Below are 14,315 nucleotides of genomic sequence, written 5' to 3'. Positions count from 1 at the left end.
ACAGATAGATTAACTCATCCCATCATCACACAGCTAGTGAGAGGCAGCGCAGGGATTTTAACCATGGTCATCTGGCTGTGTACGTCTCTGGGTGGCAGAAACGGTTAAGTACTGGACTACTGATGTAAAAACCTATGGGAAAACCCCCGGTGCTTCTGAAAGGTCAGTCTTGAAAACCCTATGGTGCAGTTCTACTCTGAACACATAAGGTCGCCTTAAGTCACGACAGCACCTAACAAGAAGTCTGACTCCACAGTTCACACTGACAACTATACTGTTTTCATACATAGTAAGGGTTATGCAATGGTCATCTTTTTATAAACCTGATAGCTGTTTTGCATTCTAAGGATGGCATAGTACAATAAGAAAAGTACAGAATTTGGGATCAAACCAACCAAAAACAGACCCCTTAATAAGTTCTGAGCCTCAGCTTCCTCTTAGGTAAAATGAGAGTACTTACCTTACTAAGTCATTGTGAAGGTCAGTGGAGGAAACAAATAAAGTGCCAAGTACAGTACCCAGAATAGGGTCCTTAACCTGAGGTTCACAGACACCTAGAGGGTCCACAGATGGCCTTCAGCATACACGACTCTCAAAACTGTTTGACAAATTTTGTGTGTGCCCATTTTTAAAGACTCGTCCCTGGCTTTCCACAAACTTTCAAGGGGCATGTGATCCTCAAATGGTTAAGAACCATCAGAGCACATCGTACTATCCTCTTCTTTTACGAAGGATCCACCAAGGCTTCACAATAAACACCACCATTTCCCTGGCTTGGTAACTAGTATTATCTGCAAGCTTATGCTCCCAAATTTCTACCAATAGTTTTTAAAAGGCCCTCAAGCGCTGCTTCATCCCTCTCGTCACCTAGACGAAAATACTGTATTTTCTCGGGGAGAACGGTCTGCCTAGCTGCACGAATCACCACGGCGGCTGAGAAAATCAAATACAAACTAGACGCTCCGGGTTGGACGATCGAGGCTTGACGCGCCCCCGCTGAGGAGTGAGAAAAATATGTTTCTCAAAACCACCGGACAATCCAGGATTTCGACCCCGTAACCCTTGTCCTCTCGCTGGAACTTAGGTACAGTTCATCTAGGGTCTGCCCCGAGGTGAAGGGGTGAAGAAGGGAAACGTTACCCGATCTAGGGGTTGAAGCGCGGCGAAGACAAAGCTCTGCCGCCCTCGGAGGCAGCAACAGCATGGAGCAAAACACCAGCCCTCAAGCCCCCCCGGAAACCTTCGGGTATTGCTAGTTTTCGACACCGGCCGGGAACCGGCTCGGGGTTTTTCCGTTTCCCAAAATGCCTTCCGCTTCCGGGCTATCCTCTGCCGGAAGCAGCAGGTGGTGACGTCAAAGTGTCGCGCAGACCTTGATTGCGGAAGAAAGAAAGGAGTGTGGCTTGAACATGGTGAGAGAAGGGTCGGGAAAGGGAGATTGTGAGACAGTTTTTTGGGCGAAGATTGAGGGAGAGTCAGCCTTTGGCCAAATTTCCTCTACGTCCCCATTGCATATTTCTATTCCGACCACAATTTGAGAGCTAGAAGTACTTATAATGCTTTGGGCAGTGGGGAGAGGGCTAGCTTCAGACAGGAAGGGCAAGCGGCTCTGGGTATTTGAGGGAACAAGAAAGGAATGGGCAAGAAAAAAGAAGGGACTCAAGACAATTCAGTGTATTTCTAACTCTTTTAATTCTATGATTTCTATTTCAAGGGGAAGCAAAAGAAAGCAAGGAAGTACGCGACCATGAAGCGAATGCTTAGTCTCAGAGATCAGAGACTGTGAGTGTTTGGAATCAATTGGGGTTGTAAAGCTGGCCAGAGAGATAGGGATAAGTAATAATGATTGTTTTTCAATTTTTAATATTACTGTCTTGAGTTTATGTATCATGGGATGGTAGGTATGTGATAGTCACTTAACTGCTGAGTGGTTACATTTCTTAAGTGTTCACTTTGTTCCGTGGGTGTTCTATGTTTTCTATCATTTCACAGTTAAACCTCTCAACAGTTCTGTGAAGTATATAGAATTATCTTTAGGTATTTTTCCCTTACATTCCCCAGAAAAGATTGTTGTCATTGTTGAAAGGTTTCGAGAGACCACGTTTGTTGTGTCTCCGACGCCTGACCTCAAAAGATTTTTGAAAGCGAGTGGGGCAACTCCCCATTATTAGAATCCAAATCACTGCAGAAGAAGAGAGCAGAATTATGGGCATGGACACAACTTTCCTACTTGAAAAAAGAAGGGCTGAAGTTACCAATTAGGACTGGTTTCATTGTGTTTAAGAGACTCAGAACAAAGGAATGGTCGTTAGAAACTTCAGAGTTATTCAATTATATTCTCAGATTTTAACAATGAATTTATTGTTTAATTTTTAGGAAAGATATCTCCTTAACAATCTTTCTAGTTAAGGCTTGAAACCAAAAAAACAAACTCACTGCTGATGAGTTGGATCTGACTCCTAGCAACCCCTCCTTGGGTTTCCAGGTGGTCTCACTATGGAAGTAGATTGCCCAGTCTTCCTTTCAAGGATTGTCTGGTGGGTTTGAACCGCCAGTCTTCTGGTTAGCAGTCAAATGCCTTAGAGCTCCCAGTTAAGGCTTAAAGTCTGTATAGTATATGTGTTGTTACATTTTAGCCCTTTATAGGAGGCATATTGGAAAACTTTTTTCCCCCCACTGTTGAAACATCTGAGTCTGTGGAAGATAAAGGTCACCTTTTTGGACACAGCAGAAAAGTGGAATTTCATCCTTGATTTGATAGCTTCTGACCAAGAAAGGAGCTCTGGTAGCATAGTGGCTAAGACACTTGCCTGCTAACCAGATGGCTGGCAGTTCAAACCCACCAGCCACTCCTCGAAAGGAAGGTTGGGCAATCCTACTTCTGTAGCGATACTGCCTCGGAACCCAAGGAGGGGTCGCTCTGAGTCGGGGCCGACTCGATGGCACATAACAACAACAACAACAACAACTGACCAAGAAAGAAATGTTAATCACCATTTATTTACCCATTTACAGTTTTTATGGATTATTGGCTAGAGGTTTTAAATTTTCATTGTTTTTCTGATTAATTTTGATACTTCCAGGGTACCTCTCACTTTACTTATCAGAGAGTAACTGAAGTGAGAGGTACCCTAGAAGTATCAAAGTTAACGTAAGGAAATCACAAAATAGGATTTCCTCTGTAGACCAATAAAAGAAAAGAAATTTATGATTTTTGAGTGAGATTAAAACTGCTATGTTTCCTTTTTTTTCTCCTTTGATTTATATTACATTCTCTTCCTAGCAAAGAAAAGGATAGATTAAAACCTAAAAAGAAAGAAAAGAAAGATCCCGGCGCACTCAAGGAAAGAGAAGTGTGAGTAATCAAGAATTTCTGGTTTTCCTTTCAAACTAGAAGGACATTCTACGACTATGTGCCTCTTGGAAATCAAGTCTTTACCTGAGATGATTTGTTCATCTTCATTTGTTATTCGTGAGTAAAGCTGGCACAGCTATGCCAAAGATGGGGCATTGATGAGTGTTACCAATTCCAATAGTTTGAAAGTCTTTGGATTTCATGGAACAGTAAAATATCCCCTAAAATCCTGGGGTTACAGTCTAGAGATTTTTTTTCCTTTGCCAAGCATCTTTCCAAAGAAATAATTGTCATCGTTTAACACATCAGCATTTTATAAAAGATCATATCGCCAAAAAAATGAGGACATATTTTCAGAATAAAGGTCATTCCTTTTAAGTAAATAATTAAGGTTTTCAAAAACCTCACCATGTTTTCCTTGTTCTTCTCATTTTTCCCTGGATTGCAAGTAGTTATCACAGGTAGACACTGGTCCGTGGACTAGCATTTGGAACTACTGCTATATTCAACCTAGATATCTTGGGCTTTTACATAAGAAACAGGCCCTGCTATAGTATATAATCCTAACATTGGACTATTGTTTTCCTTTATCATATGTCATATAGCCCTTTAGAAGCTTGTGAGAATGGTAAACTTACTGTAATATCCTAGTCATGACAGCTTTATTCTACCTCCCTAAGTCCAACTCCTGCTAGAGGAAGAACTGAGTTAGATAATTGCATTTTCAAAGTTGCAGTGAAGTGTAGTGGTGGACCTGAGATGGAGAGATCCACTTTCTCACTTTCCTTTTTAGGGTTTATTTCCAATGAACAAGGAAAAGGAAATTTAATCTATAGCAAATTGTCCTAAGCATAGGTGTCTTTTTGTTGTTTTTTGATACCAAAGTATCAGTGTAGACATTACTTTGTATCCTTGTTTTCTTTCTCCTTCAGCCCCCAACACCCTTCCTGCTTGTTCTTCCAATATAACACACAGCTGGGCCCGCCATACCACATCCTGGTAGATACCAACTTTATCAACTTCTCCATTAAAGCCAAACTGGACTTGGTGCAATCAATGATGGACTGTCTGTATGCTAAGTGTGAGTGTCATGCTTTCATAGTTCTGTGACATTTGTCCAAAAAGGCTCATTGTATTTATACAAATACATGAAAAGAGGGTGTTCTGGTTACCTAGTAATGCTCTGACAAGAATCTACCACAAATGGAATGGCTTAAACAAACAGCAGTTTATTCTTACAGTTTGGAGGCTTTAAGTCTGAGTTCAAAGTGCCAGGCTCTAGGGGCTGGGTAAAAGCCCCTCAGCCTTGGGCTTCAGCTCTGCCTCCAGCTCCTGGCCCACTGAAGCTAGAGGCTTTTCTTTACTCAGACAGCTGCTGGCTGCTAAGGCTGCCAAGCCCAAGGTTGACAAGTAAAAAGGCACAGTCCCGATGTTACCAACCACACAGCAGGCCATTAATTTAAGTCCATTGAAAGCCCCAAGGTCAATAGAGCATGGCAGGCTGCTGAACAATGACACGGTTATGTGCAGGGTCCAAGCATGCCATAAGCTAGAGACTATTCCCCAGGGCTTCTGCTTATATACAGGAAGCAGACCATATTTCCTAAGGCAGCTACTCAGCTGCTCACAGTAGATTCCACCATGGAGTTGATTACCAGTCTCGTCATGGGGAATACAACATCCAGCTGCCCAGCCACCTTAACCAGGCCCAGCCAAGTTGACACACAAACTGAACTACCACAGACGGGGAGTGAGGTTGTATAGTTAATTAAATTGCTGGCTACTTAATTTGTTCACCATAGCAATGACCATTTTCAATGAATTGAAATATGCAGATTTGACTGAGAATCATTAAGCTTCCACAGTTCAGGAAACAGAATGTTTCACCTGTTATGAACATTACTTTTGGACATGGGAGGGGAATTTTCTGTTTTAGAATTCTGTATTTTAAAATTCTGTGTAAGTGAATATTTATTATAGTTTTCAACAGGTATATTCTTTTAAACTAAGGAGGAAACATTCTTTATTCCACTCCAGTGTGGACAAGCTAAATAAGAGATTTTGTTATTTGAGATCTCATAATCAGTAGTTGAATGATGATTAGCAAGTCCCGTGTTTGTTCAGTTTGGCATTTATTGGTACCACAAAGGATCTGGAGTAGTTTATATACACCTAGGGAGGCATTTTACCATTCATTCACAGATTTTTCTCCTGTATTTGGGTCTTCCCACCTTCATATATTCTTCCTTCATACCATCGGAGGGAAAACAAAATTTAGGCCATGTATGAGAGAATAACTTCTGCTTTCGTAGAGATACTGCCTCTGAAACCCAAGGAGGGGTCGCTGTGATTCAGATCTGACTCAACGGCAGTGAGTTTGTTTTTTGGTTTTTTATATTCATACATGTTCTGGTCCCCTGGTTAAAGGTATAAATGAAAATTTGACTTTACTTTGCCATAAATTGGAATCAAAGGAAAAAAATTGCACCTCCCTCTTTCATCATTAAAGGATATAAAATGAGCAACATTTATTGAGTGATAGTGATAGTAATGCAAACATTGTTTATCAATGTACTGAAACCAGCAAGATAGAAGGTGGAGATAATCAAGGTGGGAAGGAGACCCGACACACAGTCAGACTTCATGTCTCTTTGCTGCCATTGAATTCACTGGCGTTGGGTTCTCTCTGCGGGGCCCCTGTTGTTGTTATGTCCCGTCAAGTCGGCCCCAACTCATAGTGACCCCTCCTTGGGTTTCCAAGGCAGTTTCACTACGGAAGTAGATTGCCCAGCCTTCCTTCCAAGGAGTGGCTGGTGGGTTTGAACTGCCAGCCTTCAGGTTAGTGAAGTGCCTTAGGCACTACGCTACCAGAGCTCCTCTGGGGCCTCTAGTTGGCAAAAAAAAAAAAAAAAGGGCATGAAGGAAACCCAAGGTGAGAGTACAGTGAACAGACAATAATATCTCCAAGGATCGGGATTGATGGAGTGGGGAATATAGTAAGGGGACAGTTATTTTTTTCATACAGGCCTTTCCGTACTTTTGTTGTTGTTGTTGTTCCCTTAAGCTATGTGTGTGTACTACTTTAAGAAAAATTATTTCCTAAATAATAAAGAATAGTCTGAAATTGGGGGATTACTGTGCCTCTAACAGTGGGCCATGGGTGGCCCTATGTGGGGAAGGACACTAAACTTGATGTAGAGTCTTTGTATTTCCTGTGGTATTTCTAATAGTTGTTCGAGCTGCTTCTCCAGGAATGCTGTGACATATAATGAAATGGATGGAGGGTTAAACCATAGTCCCTTGGTGACAAACTGTTTCTTTGACTCTATAGCTCTGTCACTAATATCTAGCTGGAGACTGTTTAGGATAGCTTTAGTCCTATAGTTAAACTTTCTCTATGTGTGGAAACCTTAGAATACAGCTATAATGGATCGTTCACTCACTGTGCCTTTTCTAAAAATAAGCTTGTTAAGGAAAGTATCACTTTGCAGTCTTCAGTGCAGTATAGTCATTCAAAGCAAAGGAAAAAAACATTTAAGTACAGTACATGTTCAGAACTAAGACGTAAACTGTTTTAAGTAGAACAGGCAACTACTGTTCTTTCTGTCTTTGCTTTTTTAATTTCCTAATTCAACGTTGCATACATGTACGGTTCAGTGATATTATCGTGTTATTCAATCATTACTACTATCTCGTCCCAAATTTTTCCATCCCTCCTTGACAGAAGCTCAGTGTCCCCTAAGCATTGAGTCTTCCTTTCTCCTTCATCCCTCCCACCCCTGATAACCACTAATAAACTTTGGTCTCTAGACACTTACCTAGTCTAGATGTTTCACATAAGTGAGATCATGCAGTATTTGTCCTTTTGTGACTGACTGATTTTGCTCAGCATAATGTTTTCAAGGTTCATCCATGTTATAACATGTATCAAGAGTTTATTATTTCTTTTTATGGCAGGGTAATATTCCATTGTATATATGTGCCACATTTTGTTTGCTTGCGTTTATGTCTAAAAGGAGGCCTTTATCTCTTCCTCTTGCCTTAGAGATTCCTCTGACCTTTTTGTAATTCCTGGTCCCTTCCATTTCGACCTGATAGTCGGAGAGAGGTAATTAGCTTCCCATCAGCTTTCTATTGCTGTTACTTTATAGTGGGCTTCCTGGGCCCATTTCCTTATTCCACTTGCAAGCCCTTTCCTGCTTCACGCTACGTGGCTCTGAAGTTTCTCCTCTCAGACAAGGTGCATGTTGCCCCATGACTACCTCCATTTTACAACTTTTTCTTCTAGACATTATATTTAAATTTTTTTTTTTACAAAAGTATTTACATACTTGTTTTTTAAAAATATATATATATATGTACACACATAGACACATCATATAAAATGAAAGTTTCTTATAAGCCTTTCCTCAGAAAAGTTCATTTTTGAAAATTCATATACAACCTGTTTGGGGGTGGAGGTTATTTTATGAATGAAAATTGATCATGTTATTTACTGTTTATTTTTTAGTTTTTAATATATTAACAGGATTGTGTATTTGTCAGCGCAATTTCAGAACAAAATGAAGCCTTGTTTTCGTTAACCACCAACCCCATACCCCCTAACACTTCTCCGTCCTAGGCAACTACTGTTCTTTCTGTCTCTATAGATTTGCCTATTCTGGACATTTCATATAAATGGGGTCATATGATGATGTGGTCCTTTGTGGCTGGCTTCTTTCATGTAACATAATGTTTTCAAGGTTCATCTTTATTGTAGCATGTATCAGTACTTTAACTTTTTGTTATGATTTTGGTGACATTTTACAAATCAAATTTATTTTGCATTCAGCAATTAACATATTCTTTTTTATGACACTGATTTTAATCCCCACAGTGTAACTGCTCTCTTCCTACTTCCTCCCTCTGGTTCTCTCTTCCCTGTGTCCTTCTTGCCTGTTCCTGCCTCCATAGCTTTCTCCTGCGCAAGTGCTTCCCTTCTGATCTCCTGTGGGTGGTTGGTCTGAGGAGTGAATCTCCCTGGTGTAGTTGTTCATTCAGCTCATAGGCCTGTCTATGGTTTGCCGTGGGACTGAGTCCAATTCCAGGCCCAAAGGGTGACTTGGGGTTTCACCTGTCTCTATCCAACCAGTAGTCCTGGTCTGTATGTTTTTTTTCAATTTTATTCTACATTTTTCTCCCACTCTATCCAGGATATCCAAGTTTGATCCTTTTCTGAGTGATTCTCAGTGGTAGCTGGGCATCATCTAGTTCTTCTGGTCTCAGGTTTGGACTAATTTTTTCCCTGCATCTTTGATTTTCTTCACTCTTCTTTGCTCCAGACAGAGAGACATCCTAGTTGGCCACTCAACAAGCCTTTAAGACCCAGTCACTACTCACTGAACTAGGATATAAAACAATGTTGTGGTGTACTACGTTGTGCCAGTTGAGGTTGATGTCCCCTGCAACCATGGTCCCAAGTCCACAGACTCAGTGACTCACTTCCTCAAGGTGCTTAGTTGTTGCTAAGAAACTATCCTGACTTTGTCTCCTGTTAGCTCTGTACTGCATATGAACATTTTATAACCAAAACTGAACCAAACTCACTGCCATCGAGTTGGATCCAACTCACAGCGACCCCTCTTTTGGTTTCCAAGGCAGTATTACTACGGAAGTAGATTGCCCAGCCTTCCTTCCGAGAAGTGGCTGGTGGGTTTAAACTGCCAGCCTTCTGGTTAGCAGTCAGATGACTTAGGCCCTATACCACCAGAGCTCCCTGAACGTTTTTATAACACATACAAATACGCATGTAGTAATATTGTCTGCCCAACCTTTATGGTCACACCTACCCATACCTGATCTTCTTGCCTGTCTACTTATGTAGCCACCTGTAGATTACTGATAATGCAGTATTGCATATGTAATAGTATTTACCTTTATTGTCTGTACCTCTTCCCTGTGTCTTTGTTTTCCTTAGTGATATTGTGGTGGTCATATTGTTGTTGTTATGTGCCTTCGAGTTGGACCCGACTCATAGCGACCCCTCCTTGGGTTTCCAAGGCAGTATCACTACAGAAGTAGATTGCCCCATCCTCCTTCTGAGGAGTGGCTCATCATACACTGCTATTATATTGCCTTTCCATTTGCCCAAATCAACATCTGTCTCTTAACTAGTGAGCAGTTTTCCCTCCCATCCCATCCCTGATAACCAACAAAGATTCTTTTCCTTCCTTGCATAAACCTTTCCTTGACTTCTTAACATAACGGACCACACTAGTTAAGGTCATGTGTCAACTTGGCTGGGGCAAAGTTTTGAGTGCTTGGCAGCTGGATGTAGTTATTCCACGTGATGAGATTGTAATCACCTCCATGGTGTAATCTGCTGTGAGCAGCTAAGTCATTGCCTTTGGGGTGTGACCTGCTTCCAATATATGTGGAGAAGCTTTGGGAAAGGTCTGTAGCTTTTTGGCACATTTTGGATCTTGGGCAAGTCTTTATCTCCAGTTCCTGGACTTGAATGAGTGGCCTGTCATGTTGCCTGTTGATCTTGGGGTTGTGCCATTTTGCCAGCCGACTTTGGGTTCATCAGCCTCAGCAGCCTGCAGCTGCCTGAGTTAGGAGACGCCTCCAGCTCCAGTGCCTAGAACAGGGTGGGAGGGCTTAAGCCCAAAGTTGAGCTTCTTGTCGTTGTTGCTAAGTGCTGTCGAGTCGGCCCCAACTCATAGCGACCCCTCCTTGGGTTTCCAAGGCAGTATCACTACGGAAGTAGATTGCCCAGCCTTCCTTCCGAGGAGTAGCTGGTAGGTTTGAACTGCCAGCCTTCTGGTTAGCAGTCAGTTGCCTTAGGCACTATGCTACCAGAGCTTGGGCTTTGTAAATATGTATGTCTCTGTGCAACAGTGTGAGTATTTATTTAGGACACAATTTTTAGAAGCTGTTTTTTTTTACAATACCAAGAGGTATGTATATTTTTCATTTTAACAGGTATTACACAATTACTCTCAAATAGTGACACTAATAACTTAGTATGAGAATATCTGTTTCCAATCTAATAGGTAGAAAATGAAATCCTATTTCAACTTTTAATCTCTTTAATTAGGAATGAGGTTAAGCTTCCTGATACCCCTTGACCATTTGTATGTCCTCTTGTGTGAACAAAAGTGTAACAGAGTAGTTAGAAGCCCGGCCTGTAGAGCCTACCAGGCTTGTTCCAAATCTTGATTTCACCTTTTATTCTCTGGTTACTGAACATCTTTGTGCCTCAGTTTCTTCATCTCATAACATTATCACAATACAATAATATTACTATTACTGTAGTAATGCTAACACCTATGTAATGGGGATACCGCCAAGATTAAATTCGATAGTCCTTCTAAAGTGCTTAATACAGTGCCTGGCAAATAGCCTAGAAGCTGTTTTTTGTTTTTTTAATTGTGATTTGGGTGAAAGTTTACAGAGCAAATTCACTTTCCATATAGCAGCTCATATATACTTTGTCTCGTGACATTGACTGCAATTTCCCACAATGCAACAGCTCCCCTACTACTTCCTCTTCATAGTTACTCTTCCCTGTGTCCTTCCCTCCATGTACTTCTGCCCCTGAGCTGTCTTCTTGTGCACACACAGCCCTTCTATTCTCCCATGATTGATCTCTCCAGGGAGTGTTATCTACCTAATGTAGATGTTCAGCTCTTAGGCCTGTCTTTTGTTTGGCTGGAAGCCACAGGAGTGGATTCAATTCCAGACCTGAAGGGCATCTAGGGGCCATAATCTCAGTGTTTCCATTAGACTCTATCAGACCAGCAAAACTAGTCCCTTTTTTTTTTTTAAAATGATTTTGAGTTTTGTTCCACATTGTTCTCCCACTCTAGCATATAAACTGTTTTTATAAGCTTTTTGTATATTAAGGAAATTAGCCCTTTGCCAAATGTGCTGAAATATTTTCCCAGTTTAGTTTTTTACTTTATCATGTTTTTTTTTTTAATTTTCTACTCTTGTAAATAGAGATATATATGTATGTGTGTGTATATATATACATATATATAAACAAGTATATATATGTAACATATCATCTGCCAATACAATATTTTTCACAATTTAGTGATATCAATTATATTAATCGTATTGTGCAACCACCACCCATAATTGTTGCCAAATTTCCCATCACTATAAACAAACTGTTACAGCTTTGCATATGATTGTCAAAACAGGATTTTTTTTTATTCTTATGTGATCAAATTTACTGTCCTTTCCTTTGGTTTTCTAGTTAATTTCCTTGTATCTTTGGTTTTTACATTTTAATCTTTGGAAGAGAGGGCTCTATCTGGGTCTGCAAAAATAGGATGTGTGATTTGATCTTTCCTATTTAGCTGGGCACAGGTTTAGAACTTGAGTTTAGTACGGCAAAAGGCAACCATTGCCGTGGAGTCGGACCCAACTCATAGTGACCCCTCCTTGGGTTTCCTAGGCAGTATCACTACGGAAGTAGTTTGCCAAGCCTTGGCCATTTGTTATCTCTGCTCCCTGAGGTCAAGTTTGTTGTCATGCAGAGTAACCCCTCCTCTGTCTGCCCCATTCCTGCCCTCCCTCTGTGCAAGGTAGACTCTTTCTTGGATGTCTTCATTCAAAAGCCAAGTGTGAAAACGGGGCACTCATGACTGAAAAGTTCCCTCTACCCATACTCAGTCTTTCTCCATATTAAGGGTTAGTTGTTAGTAGGCCTTCTGTACTGTCTCACTTCAGTTTTTAAGTCTGTACTCAGTATTAGGGGGCGTCGATGCAAGTTGCCTCTCTGAATGGCACCGTGTAAGACAGATAGTATTTGGCATCTGTGATGGGATTGGGGCAGTTCTCCAGTTTCTTTGTAAGTAGGGTTTTCTTCTCTGGTTTTTAATGTTCATCTCAGTGCATTTCAGTGTGCTTATTCTGCTATCATTCCTGAAGTCTCCTGGGTCTTTTAAAGCCTCCAAACAGTATATAATTCAGAGAGTAAAATAGATAGTAACTAGTTCGGTTACTAATACATACTTTTTGGCAGGTATCCCTTGTATAACTGACTGTGTAATGGCTGAAATTGAGAAGTTGGGACAGAAGTATCGAGTGGCTCTAAGGTAGGAAGAAGCTATTCTGAATTTGTTCCAGATTGGTGGTATGCAGAAGATTCTTCTTACCCTCTTACATCTGTTTGTTGTCCAAAGTTTTCTTGGCTGGTTAGTTTAAATAAAAATCATACAAAACTAGTTAACAATGATTAAGAAAGTAAATGTTTGAAATCCTTTACTATGACCCGCTGACAGTTTTTTTTTAAAAAAAAAAAACAGTTTCACATAGAATCCTCTTGATGAAGCAGTAAAATGTGTTAGCTTTATTAAATCTTGACTCTTGAGTACACGTCAGTTTTGTTTGTGATGAAATGTGAAGTCCGCAGAAAATACAGAAACATTTCTACCATACTGAGGAGCATGGTTGTTTCAAGGAAAAGCATCTGTGTCCTTGTTTCAGCTGCAGGGGGAATTAGCTGCTTTTTAAAATGAAATGTCATTTTTATGTGGAAGAAAACGGACAGTTACCAGTTATTCAAACCTTAGTGTTGGGAAATATTTTCTCAAAATTACTGAAGTGAACCTGTCACTTTAGGGAAAACAGCTTACTCTATTTGTTGCGGACGATAACATTCAAGTTTTCCAGCAAAAGTCAAGATTTTGGAAAACTTGTGTCTGTTATCATGAGCATATCATGTTCCCAATACTTAATGCCTTTCTGTTGAGATCAGTGGTCATATTGATGAGTCCTCTCGTTGGCTCAGGCAGATGGGACGCCGATGGGGCTGAGTGCACAGTGCTCCCTCTTCTTTCTCTTCCTCTCGCTCCACTCCCATCACTGCCCTCTCCGCTGCTGCCACCAATACCAACACCTATTCCTCCAGGCTCCAGCAGCAGCTCCAGTAGCAGTGGCAGTGGCAATGAGTGTAACTAGAAGTGGGCTCCCATAAGGTTTTAATGTAGTGTTCGCACATTGCCTAGATCGCATAACATCCTAGTTCACAGAATGTATCATGCACATTAAGCACTGCATACAAATCTATAAGGACTTCTACAAATCTATAAGAAAAGACAAATAATCCTTAAATCCACGATAAAATATCGTTTCAGACCTATCAGATTGGCAGAAATTTTGAAAGACTGTTTGAGTATGCCAAGAATAGGCGAGACTGTGGAGCAGTGAGAATTCTCATACTCAATTGCTAAATTGGGTATAAATTGGTATAAACTGGACAGTCACTTTGGAGAGCAGTTGGGCAACACCTGATAAAATCGAAGTCATCCATATTCTTGAAATAGACATGGACATCATAGTCCTTAGGTTGTGGAATCAGTTTAATGGATCACAGCTAGTAATTTTTTATTTTTTTGAATGAAAAAGAATATTAGCATGCATTGCATGTAGTAAAGATTGAGCCCTGTTTCACAAAGCTTTTTTAAGCTTTATGTATTTATATATGTATTGTATTTTCATATAGTAGATATTTATATATTTGAGTGTGTATGTGTGTATATACTGTAGGCTCTAGTAAAAAGAAAAGGGATTGCCAGAAAAATTCCAATGTGTTGGAGACTATATTGGAATTTTCTTATCTTTGTAACAGCAAAAGTTTGCAAGCAGCCAAATGGTGCATTAGGAAGAGAGTGGATAAATTGTGGAATGTTCTCAAAAACAGTGGGGAACAAAAAATAGCACAAGAGCATATTTGGAGGATTTCATTTCTCTAACATTTTAAAACGTGCAAAACAGTACTACATTTTCCAGATATTACACACATAAGCTTACATGTGTGAGAAAATGATAAATACCAAATTTAGGTTGGTAGTTGCTTTTGGGAAGGTAGAAAGAAATTAGGATTGGAGAAGGGGCTACATTTTTATTTGTAATGTTGTATTTCTTTAACTAGATGGTGGGTGCAAGATGTTCATCATTATTTATT

The 14,315-nt window shown here is 40.4% G+C and overlaps 1 protein-coding gene across 1 annotated transcript in view; it reads left to right on the top strand.

Moving 5' to 3' along the window:
* The first annotated feature begins 1,720 nt into the window (after positions 1–1,720).
* Positions 1,721–14,315, top strand: part of FCF1 (FCF1 rRNA-processing protein) — a 16,823-nt gene continuing 4,228 nt past the window's right edge. Inside the window, exons 1-4 of the mRNA XM_007941419.2 lie at positions 1,721–1,782; positions 3,284–3,355; positions 4,288–4,436; positions 12,372–12,444. Of these exons, the coding sequence (XP_007939610.2) occupies positions 1,748–1,782; positions 3,284–3,355; positions 4,288–4,436; positions 12,372–12,444 (329 nt within the window). The 5' untranslated portion in view covers positions 1,721–1,747. The remainder of the gene's footprint in view (positions 1,783–3,283; positions 3,356–4,287; positions 4,437–12,371; positions 12,445–14,315) is intronic.

Source organism: Orycteropus afer, unplaced genomic scaffold (assembly GCF_000298275.1).
Source record: "Orycteropus afer afer isolate SDZICR_OR568_19922 unplaced genomic scaffold, OryAfe1.0 scaffold00079, whole genome shotgun sequence".
NCBI classification, from domain to species: Eukaryota; Metazoa; Chordata; class Mammalia; order Tubulidentata; family Orycteropodidae; genus Orycteropus; species Orycteropus afer.
Note: the sequence above shows the minus strand (reverse complement) of the source record. Positions and strands in the feature narration are given on the sequence as shown.